Raw genomic sequence first — 15,585 nt, forward strand, 5'->3', positions numbered from 1 at the left:
CAGAGCAAACATGCTTAGAACTTGTTAACATGGTTTGCTGGAACAGCATCCCCTGCAAAAGTGCACGAATGGGAAACTTTGCACATATATGTTAAACAAATTAGATCAAATGACTCTGAAGACGGTGATTGTCTTTATTGATGCACTAAATAACCCAGAAAATAAAGAGAAGTCTTAGCTGCAGGGATGAAGCTACAGACAAATCATGTTGTGTCACTCAAGGTTATTTCTTCAGCACATTCATATTATTTTATTCAGAACACACAGAGGCACATGTTTGACAATAAAGAACGAAAATCCACAGGTGAAGTTTCAAACATAAGTGTTTGGATGTTTTATTCCATAAACAATGTACAGTGTTGAGAGTTACTTTACAAAAGAAGAGAGTAGGAAACGAAAAGAATCAATCATAAGCACAGACAGGAATATTAGCACTGTCCCAGATAACAATGGAATGTCACGTGGGTATACAGCATTAAGATTCTGACATGACTTCAAAAAGGCAGACAATGAATTATGTGGGTGATATGTTACAAAAGGAAAAGAAAAGTTGAGCTTTTTCTATCAAGTTGTTCTTCAAGTAGTTGCTTCTGAGGTCAAGTCGTACATTTAGTCAGAACAATGCATGAATCTACCACCGTGAGGTCAAAACTGTCAAATATTTGCTACAGAGATAAAATGCTGGAGACAAAAGGTGTCGAATAGGATGTGAAGGGAACGTAAAGTCGCCAGACCTGCATCAAACTCAGGCTGCAAATATTTTCTCTTTGTGCCGAAAAGTGCCTAAAACTGTCCAACTCCAGGATTTAAGACTTACCTCGGCGCGTCCGAGAGTCCAAACAGCTGATCCCACCCGCTCTGCTTGGAACAAACCTCAGAATTATTTGCAGCTAGTTGACACAGGTCTGCGTGAAATCAGAATAGAAACCCTTGGCTGTTGCTACGAGCCATGTCACACACACACACACACACACACACACACACACACACACACACACACACACACACACACACACACACACACACCCCAAGACTTGTCGTCACTATAAGTTCATTACAGGATTCAAAACAAGTTTTGCCGTAGTACAATCTACACAGCCTAATAATTAATATATTGTTGCTACAAAAGAAGGACGGAGTTACTTACACCAAAATATTATCTATATCTCTGTAGATGAGAAAAAGAAAACTATCATATGGTTTTCTGTTGAAATAATATTGAAATCAAACTGTAACTGCATAAGTTAAATAACAGTGCTCTTTTACTTTCTTAAACAACTACTCTGATCACCATGTCACTGGACACCACCAATGACGCACTGCAGGTTAAAATGTATACCAAGCATATACAGAAAAATCATACAGATATGAAAGAAATGTCTGCCGCTTCCATTAATAAATAATATCCATTGATTTCAAATGCACATACACCACAGTTCAGCCAAAAACAAAGTGAGGACCTAAGAGCACACGCTGCTGATATAGTGTTGTCAAAGAGTCACGTCATGGTTGTCACGTTTTGCACTTGACAGTATTCCAGGTCTGCATTTCTCTGTTTAGATCGTGTCAAACGTTTCAGCAGGAAGGAGCTTTATGTACACAGAATGCATCCAACACACCTCATCAGCGTCCTGCGTGTGCAGCACGTTATTATTGCACGTCTCCTGCTAAAAAGTGAACTATTGCAACTTTAAAATAGTTAGAATCTGACTTTCAATAGAATTTTTATATATATTAATATATTATTATTGTTATGGCTCTTTTATAATATACTTTAATATGCTATGAATCATAGGTAAAATAGATTATTACTATGATGGGGAAAATAAAGACTTATTTACCCCTACTGCATTTCTCCAAGGTAAAGCTGTTGTTCACTTTACAGCAAATAGCTTGGGGAAGATAAATAGTTCATTTGATATTTATAATTAACAAAATGCATTAAAAAATAGGAGCGCCTGTAGCCAACAAAGGGATCACTATGAAGAAGAAAAATATAGGAGATACATGTGCTACAGGTAAAGTGGATTCAGTGGATTTGACTTAGCTTAACTTAAAACTCCATATTTAGCTTTGGTTTAAATTAGAAGGTTGGAACAGAAGCGTGTCTGGTCTAATGACAGATGGTGGATTTACTCTGAAATCTTACGCACAGAACATTAAGGCTTCTCTGGAAAAAATCTCTGAACCTCGAAACACAATGCTGAGTGTTTGAGTTCTGCATCTAAAGAGATTGATTCAAGTCTACGCAGGAGCCACCGCCTCTGGATCGCACGTGCTCCTCTTTGTAGAACCTGAGCTCGGTTTTGCATCACCTTAATGTGTTTGAGTGTGAAATTTAACACAAGTCAAATTGAAATGCGAAAAAACGAGTCGACATAAGGCTATGGTTACACTTGTCACGTGAGATTTATGAGCTGGCATCTTAATCCTCTGCACCGCATCGCTCACGTGTGGAACAAAATCAAAATGTGTCCAGACAATGCAAGTCCTGAAATAAATCTCATGACAAAGTCTGGCTCAGTAAAGTGTGAGTAAAACTCGGAAGCATCCAGATGTGCTACTTAATCCGCCTTGTGTGGTCAGATGAAAGGTCACACAGGTTCCAAGTGTACGCCTCATGTCTCCATGCTGATGCATTTGCTCAGAGGATCTGATAAAGGAACTCCGCTTCCTTATGTTTCCATATATTTCCTCTTTGAATCTTCACCAATGACTCGACTGACTCAGGTTTTGTCTGTGACTTTGTCCTCCCCTTCATATTGCACCACTTTATTCTATGTATGTAAAAAAGGAGAGCGGTTTCAGTCCCCGTTCTGCCTCTGCAGAGGAACCTCAGCAGTCCATCTACAAAGCGGGTTCACCTTGCTGCAGCGGAAGGAAGAGCGAGTGGTAAAAGGTGGGGTTCCGTGGTCCTGCGCCTGAAGGTCCACAGCAACGCTTTGAGCCGCTCTAAAAGTGCACACGTTTGAAGTGAACGCCCGCAGCCGCTCCTGTTGTGCTTTACAGTGCAATCCTGTGGGAGCGTCTGCTGAGCGTTAAGCTAAGTGGGATCACCTCAAACGACCCCCGCATCCAGGTAAGAGCAAGGACTGCGTTCATAAAAGTGGCAGCTGACTGAGTGCAAGAGCACAAGAACAATGGTGGGTTTATGTACACGGTTATGGAGTTAGAGGCGTTTCCCATAAAAGATGAGCAGGACTGTCTCTGTCTTCATTCCATGTCTTCTTTCCTGGAGTGGATTAGAAGTGGCAATATTCTCTGTCACAGACATCCACCCTTCAGTTGCAGACCACAGACTATCACAAGATCTGAACAAGAACATGTGGTACTCTGCTCTTTTTCTCTTTAACTCAAAACACAATAAAACTATGTGCAGTCACACTTAAAGTACACAAACCGCCTCGCGATGGAGCAAACATTTGGTTTCCGTGCCTGGACATAACTGCCACGCCATCGACATTCGAGTCCCATCAACTACTTCCTCGCGTGGTTTATCAATAAGAGCTAAAAGCTGCACCATCCAGCACCCAGTGTATTGGAACTCCGCTCGTTCTCCACACTCATCCAGATACGACGCTCCGGAATGACAAGCAAACCGCGTCTGACGTTACATCAGCAGATTTGCTACAGCACGAGTGCAGAGGACAATCAAAGGGTCCTCGGTCACTCAGCTTTGGACACCAGCCTCCACGGGAGCAGGTCTGCAGGCCTATCAGAGTCCACCTCCCTTCCTCTATACGCCTCCTCTCATGTGTTATGCCTTCTGTCCCGTAGCTCCGCCCCCATGGCTCTAGCACCTCCTTCTACCAGCGCTGCATTGTACTTAGCAAAGAACTTCAACATCCTCTGGTAACTGGAAACTATGTGTGTGTTTTAGCCTTTAGCTGCCGCAGAGCTTTCAGGTTCTACAGCGTGCACTAATCTCATCATTGCATCCTCCAGTTTGAACGTAATCTGGACTCGTCTATTCACGAAAGTGGTCATAACAAACAAAAACAGTTACAGTGGCCACCGTGTTAAAAGAGACCACTTTCCTCATGTTGCCCTCCATCCCAACAACAGCCTCCATTTACCTGCTAATTATTCCTTTAATTTGGGAGTCTTTCTCCACTTGCTGCTGCCGGAGCCTCCTCTCGCTGTCCTCCAGACGGTTCTGGTACTGTAGCAGGATCTTATTGGTCTGCTGCTCCTGCGTCAGAAGCCTCCGCTCGTACTCCTCCAGCTTTTTGTGGGACATCACGAGGCGCTCCTTCAGGGAGTTGATTTCCTCCTCATATTCTCGTACCTGAGTCAGAGATGTATGAAAAGGGCACATTTACAAGCTGTGACTGTGTGATTACAGCTGTAGTGGGCCTTTAACGCAGTAGAACATCACACAACTGCAGTACCACCTTAAGAAAACACCTTCAAATACTGAAAATGACTGTGTGTCTCTGGAGGTACAGTCAGTACCAAGTGCTGTTTCCTACAGTCAGACCTCTGGACTGATAGGACTGGTGTTAAAACCAGAGCTGAGCAACATCTCTTTAGGAATGACAGATATTCTTGTTTCAACCACAACACTCACAGATACTCACCCTGTCCATGCGAGACTCATCCATGCTCTTTGAGTACTCCTTCAGTTTAAAATCTTCACGGTCAATCCGCGAACTTTCAATGTCGGCCGACAAATGAGGCATGTTGGACACCCAGGCCACTGTCCGCTCGTTGGCTGGGGTTGGGGGGTTCAGGGTAGATGGAGACTGGGAGCCCTGAAAAGACAGGTCCATATGCCTCGTATGAGAGCGTGAGCTCTGAAGTGGCTGAAAGTCCAAGTTGGTTAAGTTCATTGGACATGTGTCACAGACATGGGCCCTGGTGGGACTTCCCCTCACTCCCGACACCGTAAGCGTTATGTCCAACTCAGTAACTTAGACGTCCTATGGAGTAACAGACTGAAGGAGAAAAGTAAAGAGAACAAATGCAGATGTTACCTGTTTGCTCATTGTGGGTTTGAGCAGATGCTGCTGCTGCTGCTGCTGAGGCTGTTGCTGTGGCGACTGTTGGGCGTTCTGACTGGCCGTTCCCTGCGGACTCTGGCTCTCCCTTACAGAGCTCTGCTGGTGGGGCAGGCCCGGGGCCGTGTTGTCCTTGACAGACAGCTGCCGGGGCCCGTGGCGCCTGCCGCCGTAGCCGGACTCTGGCGACTGGAGGAGATTTCCGCTCTGCGGACGCGTTTTAGCCTGAGCAGCAGGAGCAGCGGCCGCGCTGACTGACAGCTGATGGGAGGTCTGGGATTTGACTCGCTGGGTGGGCGGCGGAGCAACGGAACTCTGGCGCACAGGCTGGACGGTGGAGGGGGGTGTGGTTGCCAGAGAGGAGTGGGATGTTCCAGTCTGAGAGGCCATTCCCATCATTTGTTGTTGGTGTTGCAGGTTATCCTTAGAAGACAATTCAAACACATCAGTCAATCGATCATGGCGACTCTGGGATGTCATGGGCGACGGACACGTACCTGCACATGCATGGACATCTGTCTGCGTCCATAGTCGGCCCTGCTGTAGTCATCACTGTAGCTGTGTGAGTGGATGATGCTGGGTTGGCCCAGGTGACTGTCCCTGGTCCTGAGGGTGGACAGGTCCTCACTGCGGGAAAACCCCCCATGGGCGAACTGTGGGATGTAGGACTGGTGAGAAGGTTCCGGCTCTGGAGCCAGGAGCAGAGGTGCCGGTGGTTGAGCCCGGCTGTGCTGGTGATGGAGCTGTTGCTGTTGAGGACCATCAGCAGTCGCCAGATGAAAGAGGGGATTCTGGAAGGAAAGCGGGTAGCGCATGGCGGCGGCCTGCTGTTGCTGCTGCTGGGATAGCGAGTCGGTGGTGGTGCCCATCTGGCTCAGCTGGCTCAGCCGAAGGCCGCCGGACATGCTGGAGCCGCCAGAGCCAGCTGACAACCTCCCACCGGCCCGCAGCTGGCTGCTCAGGCCCGACCCCAGGCCGCCACCGCCTCCGCTGCTCAGCCCTCCGAAGCTGCCCATGCCGGCGATGGAGGCCTGGGAGGAGTTGAGCATGTCCACCGACTGCAGGTTAGACACGCTGTTCATTCGGGAATCCTGGAGGTCCATCATAGATACGCTTTTATTGACACTGAGCACCTAAATTAGCAGGCCTATGAGAGGCTAGTGTGCCCCTGATACTTTAATATGTTAGACGGCCACGGATGATATGGGTGAGGGTGGTGCGGGTGTTTTTACCGCGAGGCCGGGATATCGGAATGCCTCAAAGTATTTCCCAGGAAATACCGCTAGGATGAGTTGCGTGGTGAATCAGTGGAAAAGAAAGCAGATGTCATGATACACTACAGCCTCGATCACACGATGGCAGATTCTATTCAGTATGACTAACATGCATGTCATACTAACCTCACGCTGGCAGAGATAGACCTAGTGGATGTGATGATGAAGGCCCCAGTCAGTGTGATGAGACTCACCTTAGGGTCTGGCTCCGTGATGTCCGAGCTGCTCGTGCAGTAGGCCGGGCTGGATCGGGCCAGCGGAGGCCGCGATACGTAGAACATGTCTTTGGAGGACGCCCGATGAGGATGGTCGCGGTCCTGAAAACTCATCTGCGAGCGGGATGGCATGACTCCTCCGGTGGAGGTGGGGGAAGGCAAGCGAGTGATATCTATAGAGCTGGAGAAGAGCAGTGAGTAAGGCCTCAGATGGACAGCTCACGTCTTCTTACTGCCGCAGGCGTCACGTACCTATTGAGATCCCTCATCATGAGGTTCTGGAACTCGGATGAGATGCCTCTGTTGAAGCTGGGCCGTGACAGCAGCCTATCTGCCTGTCGGTCCTGGACCCGGTCGGTCTGATGGCTGGGCTGTCGCTGCAGGTGCGGGTTGCGCAAGGCCATGCTGATGTCATTCAGGAGACGGGGCAAAGGGCCCAGTTTGATGATGGCATCCTGTGGCAGCGAGGAGAAGGTTTTACTGTGCAGACCAGTGCATCTGGACGGAATGTTTGGAGCAGAACATCCCTGCTGGCTGATGTACCTTGCTGAGTTGAGCCATGACCTCCCAGAGGAGGCTGTGCAGTATGGACAGCTCTCTGCCCAGGTCAATGTACCCTTCAAAGCCGCCCGCGTTGCTCACACTGTCCAGGTTGGAGATTTCATAGAGGAACTGCTGCATGGAGCCCCACTCCATCTCCAAAAACTCATTCATGAAGCACATGTACTCCTCCTTACTGCCAAACCTGCTGGTGGGAGGGAGAGGGAGGCGAAGACTTAGACTGACGCAGAACCCCGTGGAACCCTGTGTTGGTCAATTCAACGGGACGGAACTGACTTGGAGAAGTTGGCCAGGTTTTGCACCACTTTGGCGATGAGGGTGAGCGTGCGTGAGGTCTGCTCATCGGGATACTCCTGGGTGAGGTTGAAGAGTGACGGGGACATGATGGCAGGACACAGGAAGCGCAGGAAGAGCGAGCCGCTGATGAGGCGGTCGGCGATGTCTTCTCGGCCCCTCTCAGCACAGCGGACTCTCCAGGAGGCAAAGACTTCCTTTAGCTCTCGAGGGAAAACACTGTAGAACCAACACACAGCGCGTGAACATTCAGGGTTCCAACCAAAAAAGCAAAACACCAGTACAACATGGATTTACTAACTACTCACCAATGGGAGTTAACAATCTTACAGAGCGCCAGCTCACAGCACATTCGGAGATTGGCCTGGTGGTCTGGGAGCACGGAGGGCGGTGTTCTCATGGGATCCACTTCACAATTTTCCTCTGACTCATACAGGGCCCGAATGAACTCCCCTACGCATGACATTTCATTGGGAACAGCACAAGAAGAAACCTTTCACAACGATCAATGCAGAGGAGCAACCAAATAAACAGCAGAAGAAAACTTCACGCGAGCTGCTCTGAGTCGAGCCACACGGACGCAGAACCCTGTGGAACCCTGGGAGGTCGGCTAATTAGCCAGCACGCTCCAATAAATAAAAGCAAATAATGGCTCGGGGTGCGGACGGCCAAAATAATTAGAGGCTGGCCACTAAAAACCGCACAAGGGGAGAAATTAGCTTCAGCTGCTCCCACAACTCATGAAAAATGTGATATTCCGTACTTTTGTTACACTTGGTGCTGTGTTTTAACCTTACGATGTTTACTTCTTGGACTGAACAAGTGAACCCTGGGTGTATATTAATAAAACACTTTTTAATTGGCCTAATACTCATGTTCAATCAACAACTATAATATATTACCTTTAGGTTTCTAATGTGGGATTTCTGGAACTTAGTTATTAGTTTGTTTTGTTCTTTTGTCACTGACTTTATATCTAATGCAGTAACTGTCCATTGGCGGCTGTTTAATCTCCTGATGAAAATATCTTCTCTTGTATAATTAGTCTATAAAAAATCTGGGCTAATGAGCCCAATGTGTGAGTTCCGCCTTCTTTAGAGGAAGATGTTATTTCTACTCTTCTACAATGATGCTGAGCAACAGGACTAGAACAATCCAAGACGACAAATGAAATAAACAAGTCATAACTCAAAGTTGTCCTGACGCACCTATAGCATCCTTGAGGTACTTGTGTCCAATCAGTTTGAGGTACTCTTCTATGGCTTTGGTGGCCAGAGTGTTCTCTCTGAAAATAAGGTGTTCTCGGTCAATGAATCTGTCTACCTCACACATCGCCATGTCTGAAAGGAAGTCCTGGAAAACAGGAAGACACAATAATTACTCCTCTGCTTCAACGATGACTGGGGTGTCTGGTCAGAAAAGCAGCCTCACCTTGGCTTTCCCTGTGCTCTGCAGGATGTGCACCAGCGCACAGGCCACCTCCTCTTTGCTCTTCACACTCAGCACGGGCTCCAGGACGGCACACAGGGTGCGGTAGTTGTTGGTGACGTACTCCGCAAACTCCTTGTACAGCTCCATGGGCAGGATGTTCATGGTCTGGAAGCGGGATTTGAGGCGTAGGGATGCGTTGATGATCTTCCCCCCTCCGACCCCGGCCCCCTTCGTGAGGACGCTGGGCTGGATGACGGGGTACCACTGCTCCACAAACTGGCGTCCGGTGATGCTGGAGATGGGGATGCTCACGAGTCCTAAGTATGTGCTCTTTTCCTTCGGGGAATAAAAGTAGACCAGGTTTTATGAACAAACATTAAACATGCTCATTTAATGCTTCAGCAGTGAAATATTAATGAGCAGCGTCGCTAACATTGGACCTTTGAAGTCACTTAAGCTGGAAACGAGTTGTTTTCAGTTCTAATCGTGCATAAACTTTAAAATAGAAATGATTGAACGGCACAGAGCCAAAGGGCCAAACATTAGAAAACCACAAAATGGTCATAGTACTGAATATCTGCAGGGGGTTGATGGGGTTGTTGATCCGTAGCAATGAATCAGAGATTACCTCATCGCCTACTTTTCTTTCTCTCAGACCAGCACCAGACTCAGCCGTTCTCATTGAAAACAATAGAAACTGCTTCCATGTCAATACTGAAGGTTTTTAATTGTGTGATTGTCTGTCACCTTGCGTCTCTTCTTGTCCGTCTCCTTGTACAGATGAAGGCGTAGGTTGCGGACGGCGGGCAGGTTGTTGAATTCGAAGTGCTCGCCCCAGAAGACGGTGTCGGTGCGAGGCTTGCTGGTGGTGCGCGCGTACAGCATGTCGTCCAGGCAAAGCTCGCAGTAGTAGCGCTTCTTGGCCGGAAGCTCGCGGGCCTCGATGATCCACAGCTTGAGCACATTGTCTACCCTCCGGCTGTTGTCCTGCGTCGAGACGTGAGTGGGGTCAGATAAGGTCAAATGCATGGGACACAGAGCGATTTAGAAGCGTTGCAGAGGGAGGATGAAGCGTTGAGGCAACGTGGTCGCTCTGCAGGAGAACAGACGAGATGGGAGCAGGAAAGATGCTCGGTGACAGTGGAGCTGCCGCCTGATTGGAGGTGACACACTGACTTTGACATGTAGACAGAGGACAGCAGCGCATGGAGAGAAGTGAAGTGAAAACGTGATCATCCACATGAACCCAGGAACGAATATCACGATGAGCTGCGAAGACCTGGGACAGACGACGAGTCATGGCTACTACAGTATATGTAGGTGCTCATCCAGTGCAGACAGCTCAAAGCGTGAGCCTCCACAGCTCTTTTAGCCTTTTATGCTCCCTCACATCCGAGCCAAACCCGGGACATAATTAACTCCGGACCTGTGAGTGCGCTGAGCATCTGGTGGCTCAGTTTGCGAGAGCACAAACAGCGCAGCTCCGCCAGCGTGGGCTCGAGTCCTCGGCCTCCGTCGTGTTGAATCTTAGTGTGTCTTATCTCAACGTTGGCGTGTCTTCACTCGGCTTTAAAAGCCTACGATCAAACCTCAGACGGATTCGATCAAGTCGGGAAACGATGGCAACCCTCGTCTCAGCAGCGACGCTTATCTCTGTGGACGCATCTGCTCCGAGACGCATGGCTGTGTTGTTTAGGGGCAGGAGGGGGAGACATTTTGGAGAGGACCCCCGCATGGAGTCCTCTGAGCTGCACGACTCAGCCAGGACCCCGACAGCTCCAGCATCTGGACGAGGCATTCAGCTCGACTGACGTTTCATCGCAGTCTGGATTAATAACGCTTTAGTCTGTAGCTGCCATCAAAGCTGCATAAGTCACCTGCCTGTTCACGCCGATAGGAGACCTGATACCAGGCAACACGTTATATATTATTAGGAAAAAATACATCTCATCCTATTAAATGAGTCGAATCAGCTGCAGAGCTTGTTGTGCAGAGTTTTTTTACTTCTACTGTTAATGAGAAGCTTTAAATACATGGAGTGTAGCATTCAAAGGCTCAAAACTGAAAATAATATTATCACAGCAGGAAGTTTGCTGCAGATAAATCTGTCCTTAAAATGAAGGAGCCCCTGATTAATATGAGACGTGATCTGTGATGATGAGTTTCAACTCATCTCTTATCGTTTACAGTAAACTTTAGTTTCACTTTGGCATTAGGACTTTGGCTGAAATGAGTTTTTAGCCTGCGAAGGATAATTCAACATGAAACGGGTCAAGACTAATTATGAGGGGCTAATAAGAAAGAAATCATGAACAGCATTAATTCTCTTAAATTAACTTTGAGTGGGACGCGAGAACAAATCAGTTCATGGGTTGTTGTGCGAGGAGCCTGAGACGGGACCTGAACCCATCGGTGACCTTCTTCCAGGTTTTTGCAGAGATGTCACGCTGGTAAACACGAGGCTGCTAGGAGCTATTTCCTGACACCACATTACCTGATTTGTGCGTATCAGTTCTTCATAACTGCTATTTGGCTTTTCGTCCCTGCGACATTAGCGCGTGCGGCTTTTCTATTTGCCCGGAGAAGCGGCTAAATTGTTCAACATAGACACACACAGACACAAGGATGGAGTTCACACAGAGAAATGAAGCGGAGGACTCTTATTGAAAACAGACAACAACGGGAGACGGGAGGAGAGAGAGAGACACACAGACAGAGGGATCATCCTTTACTCTTCCTCTACCGCATCCCTTTCTCTCCCCTCACCTTGTTGGGCTTGACAGCTCTCTGCAGGTTCTCGATCCATTTGTCTCTCTCAGCGGCTGAGCGACACGCAAAGCACTTGGTTCCTGATGCCGTAGTCACCTGAGGTTATAGCCAATGGTAAATTCAACAACCACAGCCATTAGTAACTATGGAGACGGTCACTAAAGCGCCAAAAACAATGTCCTGTGCTGACTGTCATGCTCTGAAAGGACTGAGGCCTGTGTTGTGGAAAGACTGAGGCTTATTTTAGTGTAGCTGCGTCTTTATTTTTCCCTTTTACGTACAAACTATTTGCATTTCATATCACTGTGACTGCTCAGGATGGATCAGCAGTTTTGTTCTGTGCCCGGTACTTTTTGCACACGGCGCCGATCGGTTCTCACCTCAAAGCAGTACTCTTGTCCCAGGATGCTCGAGTGGACGGGTTTGATGATGGCGTCCTCATCCAGAGTGAGGTCCAGCGCCTCGGCAGCGCTGCTGGGGGACAGTAAGGACTCATGGGAGTGGGACTCTTTGAAGCTCTGCATCAAACGGGTCCTGAGAGGAAAGACAGAGGAGAAATAGAGGGTGTGTGTGTTCATATTCTAATAGTATCTGTTCAAGATACCTGCAAAAATGCTGTTTCTACCGATCATCCTCCTCGACGGGAGTCCGACGGGCAAATTAAACTGACTGGACCTTAACAAAGGCACAGACCTTTGTACATAAGGTTCCATAATTCACATAAGGAACTCTCTGTAGACCTCTGCAATAATAATAATGTGCAGTGAGGTTTGGATTAGGACAGGGTTATAAAGTTCCCCCAGAAGCACAGAGGTCTCAGTAACTGTGAAGTCTGAAACAACAAGGATTCAGCTGAGAGTAACCGTACAAGAAAGGAGGCTGCCAGGACCTTAAAGGTCACGACAGACGCTACACGACGGCTGGTGAGAGGTCCAACCCGTCAATCACCTGAGGGTGACGCTTCACACGCTTCACACTTCAACTGTTCCAAAGGCAAATAAGTTATAACCGGACAGAACCTGCTGCCTTTTGCTGCTTCCTGGCAAATACTGAGAAAGAGCCCAGTAAAATGAAAATGATTAGATGGACGCTGAAGAGGACGGGGAGAGGACTTGAAAGAAACCCGGGTACAATGAACCGCTCTGATCTGCTGCTCTGCTGCTCTGTAACGATTATTGTAACCTTGACTGAAATGTAAATGATCAACAATTACACACCATCAAAGGGGCACTGGTACAGTTGTGCCTTTAGAGGACAGCTGTAGAGTGAACCACACACGCCCAGTCTTTATGTTCCTACTGTAACACACGTTTGCAAACGCAGTGACTCCTAAAGCCCATCACACACACACACACACACACACACACACACACACACACACACACAGCATGTAAAATTACAGACCAGCTCAGGAGCAAGTCACCCAGACAGACGCATGATGACACAATGGTTCTAACCAGAGAGCGAAGCGCGGTCAGGTGTGGAGAGGCCACTCCGAGACGCAGAGCGGGAGGTAAAAATGAAGGATGCTGTGGAAAAGACGGCGTACGTCCTCCGCGCTGCGCCCAACTCTCTGCTGCTCCGCTGCCTGCTCACACTGCTTTTGTCTATGTTCAATCATAACGTTCATCAACACAGCACTGATTACAGGGGACTGGGGGGAAAACAGAGAGAGACAGAGAGAGGGAGAGATAAAAATAGACCCAAAGGAATGAGTCAGATTGAGGGGATACAGAGTAGAAGAGAGAGAGAGAGAGAGAGAGAGAGAGAGAGAGAGAGAGAGAGAAGAGAGAGGGAGAGAGAGAGAGAGAGAGGGAGAGAGAGAGAGAGAGAGAGAGAGAGAGAGGGAGAGGGAGGGGGAGAGAGAGAGAGAGGGGGAGAGAGAGAGAGAGAGAGAGAGAGAGAGAGGGGGAGCGAGAGAGAGAGAGAGAGGGAGAGAGGTCATGGGAGGCTGTGACAGAGGGGAAGCGAGAGAGGGACCCACGCAGGGCTGGAGGATGGAGAGACCCTGTCCAAGGAAGTCGCGGTCGCTACGTGAACAGAGGTGACGGCTTAAAGCAGAAACAGAGAGGGAAGAGGAGGATGGAACAAGGTCGGAGGGGACGGAGGGATCCAGACGAGAGACGACGGCCGATTAAAGCAGATCCACGCCGGGACTCGCGAAAAACACCTTGCAAATGATATTGAAGACATCAGGACTGATGAGAAAACTACGCTGGCAGAACAGAGGCGGTCCATTACGCAGATAAAAACCTCTATTGTTTCTCTGCAGCGACGGTGATGATGCACAAACACCGGAATTTAAACAAACAGAGCAGCGAGCGATCCCTGACCCAAGGAATTCGCTTCTAGCGGCTGGTGCTGATTCCTCTGTTTCACACTGGGCCTGTTTGACAGAGCAGGACATGCTTTCAGATGTTTTAAGGGACATCTGCATCACACATCCCATCACGTCCAGGTATCTGGTTTTTAAGGACATTAAGCCACTGTAGGTTTTACAGTCTTCATGGTGGCTCTGCATTAAACATACCACATTATAGTGGAGTTCTAATTGAGGACACTGAAACTCTGGCTTATGACAGAGCAAACAGTGTTAGTGTGTAAAGCAGGGAAACGGTGGGGCTCCTTTACATTTGCATGGACAAGCAGCTAAACATCATTATATGTGAAATATGTGTAAGACGATGAATCCTTGCAGGTTCCACAGGCTGTTTGGGAGCTCAGAGGCATTTTTACTGCTCCACAAATTTCAATCCATCTTGGAAAAGGCATTTTCCCACCAAGCCCTCCCTCAGTAAATAAAAATAAAAAAAAGACGTCAAGTCGTAAACAAAGCTGCAGATGTTCGCTGACGGAACGCATCCACAGCGAAGCAGGAGCTGTAAAAACGGATATAGGACACAGGGGCCTTGGCAAACAACCTTGAGTTCAGCAGGCTCTTGACTTTTTCTGTGTCTCGTCAAACCCAACAGGAATAATAGACATTCACAGTCTGAATGGATCACGTGGGAACGAGTCCTGGCAGACGCCTGAAGACGAGCTCCAGCGCTCTCCTGTGTGCGTGTGTTCCTGTGTCGACATCAGAAAGGTGACCTTGTTCACACAGGAGGCTGGACTTCCTGACTGTAAACTGCACTGGGGATGAAGCGATGAACCAAATGGACATTAATATTAGAGGAATTAAAGAGCAATTCTTTAACTCATCACCTCATTAACAAAAAGGCCGAGGAGCCGAGAAACGAAAGGACGAGGCAGATTAACAAAGGCTCGAACCCACTACATGAATTTAATGAGAGAAGCAAAATTATAAAGTACAAAATTGAGGCTCACAACCACAAACAAAATATCAAAGAAACTCTAAACACAAAATCACTGCAAGGCAAGAAAACAGTTCAAAACACAAAAGTAAAAACTAAAAATCATTGCACATGTAGGAGAAAACAGACCGATGAGGAATAGACCAAGAAAAGCAGGGAACAAACCCACCGCTCGGCACGAAGAACAGTTCAACAAAACGTAGGAACTAAAAGTCACTGCTCAACTTACAGAATCAGACAGACATGAGGTGGAATTGAATGGGACACAATGAACCAACCAACACAGAGCGTGTGAGAAATGGAGCCTTTGCTGCTGTTACAGCAGCAGCTGCAGGTGATTGACGTGATCAGAGCAGACAAGTAGGAAAATAGGAAGAACAAACCTACAACACTGGACCTTCTCCTGTTATGTAGCTGTGAACAGCTGAGTGAATTAAACATCATTCTTCATTTATTTCTTTCATCTATTTTTCATTTTCATCCTGGAGATAAAAATGAAGGAGAAAATGTATTTTTCTGAGCAAACTGAACCAAACTGAACGAACGTAACTTGTGCACTTCTTGTGCTGCTGTGACCAAAGAATGCCAGCGCTTCTCCAATTATCTACATGATACAGAGGGGGTATAATTAAACACTCTCCCACTGACTCATTATGGTCTGCACAGCCACCGTATGGCTGTCTACTGGTTGCCATGGTGAAAGCCAGGACGTCTTTTCACCGTC

At 47.8% G+C, this 15,585-nt stretch overlaps 1 protein-coding gene across 12 annotated transcripts in view; it reads right to left on the reverse strand.

Moving 5' to 3' along the window:
• Positions 1 to 15,585, reverse strand: part of syngap1b (synaptic Ras GTPase activating protein 1b) — an 80,653-nt gene that overhangs the window by 12,669 nt on the left and 52,399 nt on the right. For 7 of the 12 annotated variants that reach the window (XM_055503309.1, XM_055503308.1, XM_055503312.1 and 4 more), the window contains 14 exons: positions 11,925 to 12,078; positions 11,542 to 11,640; positions 9,523 to 9,762; positions 8,776 to 9,111; positions 8,553 to 8,697; positions 7,653 to 7,797; positions 7,327 to 7,563; positions 7,033 to 7,234; positions 6,742 to 6,944; positions 6,469 to 6,670; positions 5,498 to 6,091; positions 4,977 to 5,423; positions 4,581 to 4,754; positions 4,077 to 4,288 (listed from right to left, as the gene is read on the reverse strand). In XM_055503309.1, the coding sequence (XP_055359284.1) occupies positions 4,077 to 4,288; positions 4,581 to 4,754; positions 4,977 to 5,423; positions 5,498 to 6,091; positions 6,469 to 6,670; positions 6,742 to 6,944; positions 7,033 to 7,234; positions 7,327 to 7,563; positions 7,653 to 7,797; positions 8,553 to 8,697; positions 8,776 to 9,111; positions 9,523 to 9,762; positions 11,542 to 11,640; positions 11,925 to 12,078 (3,390 nt within the window). Of the gene's footprint in view, positions 1 to 305; positions 3,233 to 4,076; positions 4,289 to 4,580; positions 4,755 to 4,976; positions 5,424 to 5,497; positions 6,092 to 6,468; positions 6,671 to 6,741; positions 6,945 to 7,032; positions 7,235 to 7,326; positions 7,564 to 7,652; positions 7,798 to 8,552; positions 8,698 to 8,775; positions 9,112 to 9,522; positions 9,763 to 11,541; positions 11,641 to 11,924; positions 12,079 to 13,001; positions 13,269 to 15,585 lie in introns of those variants that run through there. The other 5 variants (XM_055503316.1, XM_029129969.3, XM_055503311.1 and 2 more) reach the window with 5 other exon arrangements.

This window comes from Betta splendens, chromosome 16 (genome assembly GCF_900634795.4).
Source record: "Betta splendens chromosome 16, fBetSpl5.4, whole genome shotgun sequence".
NCBI classification, from domain to species: Eukaryota; Metazoa; Chordata; class Actinopteri; order Anabantiformes; family Osphronemidae; genus Betta; species Betta splendens.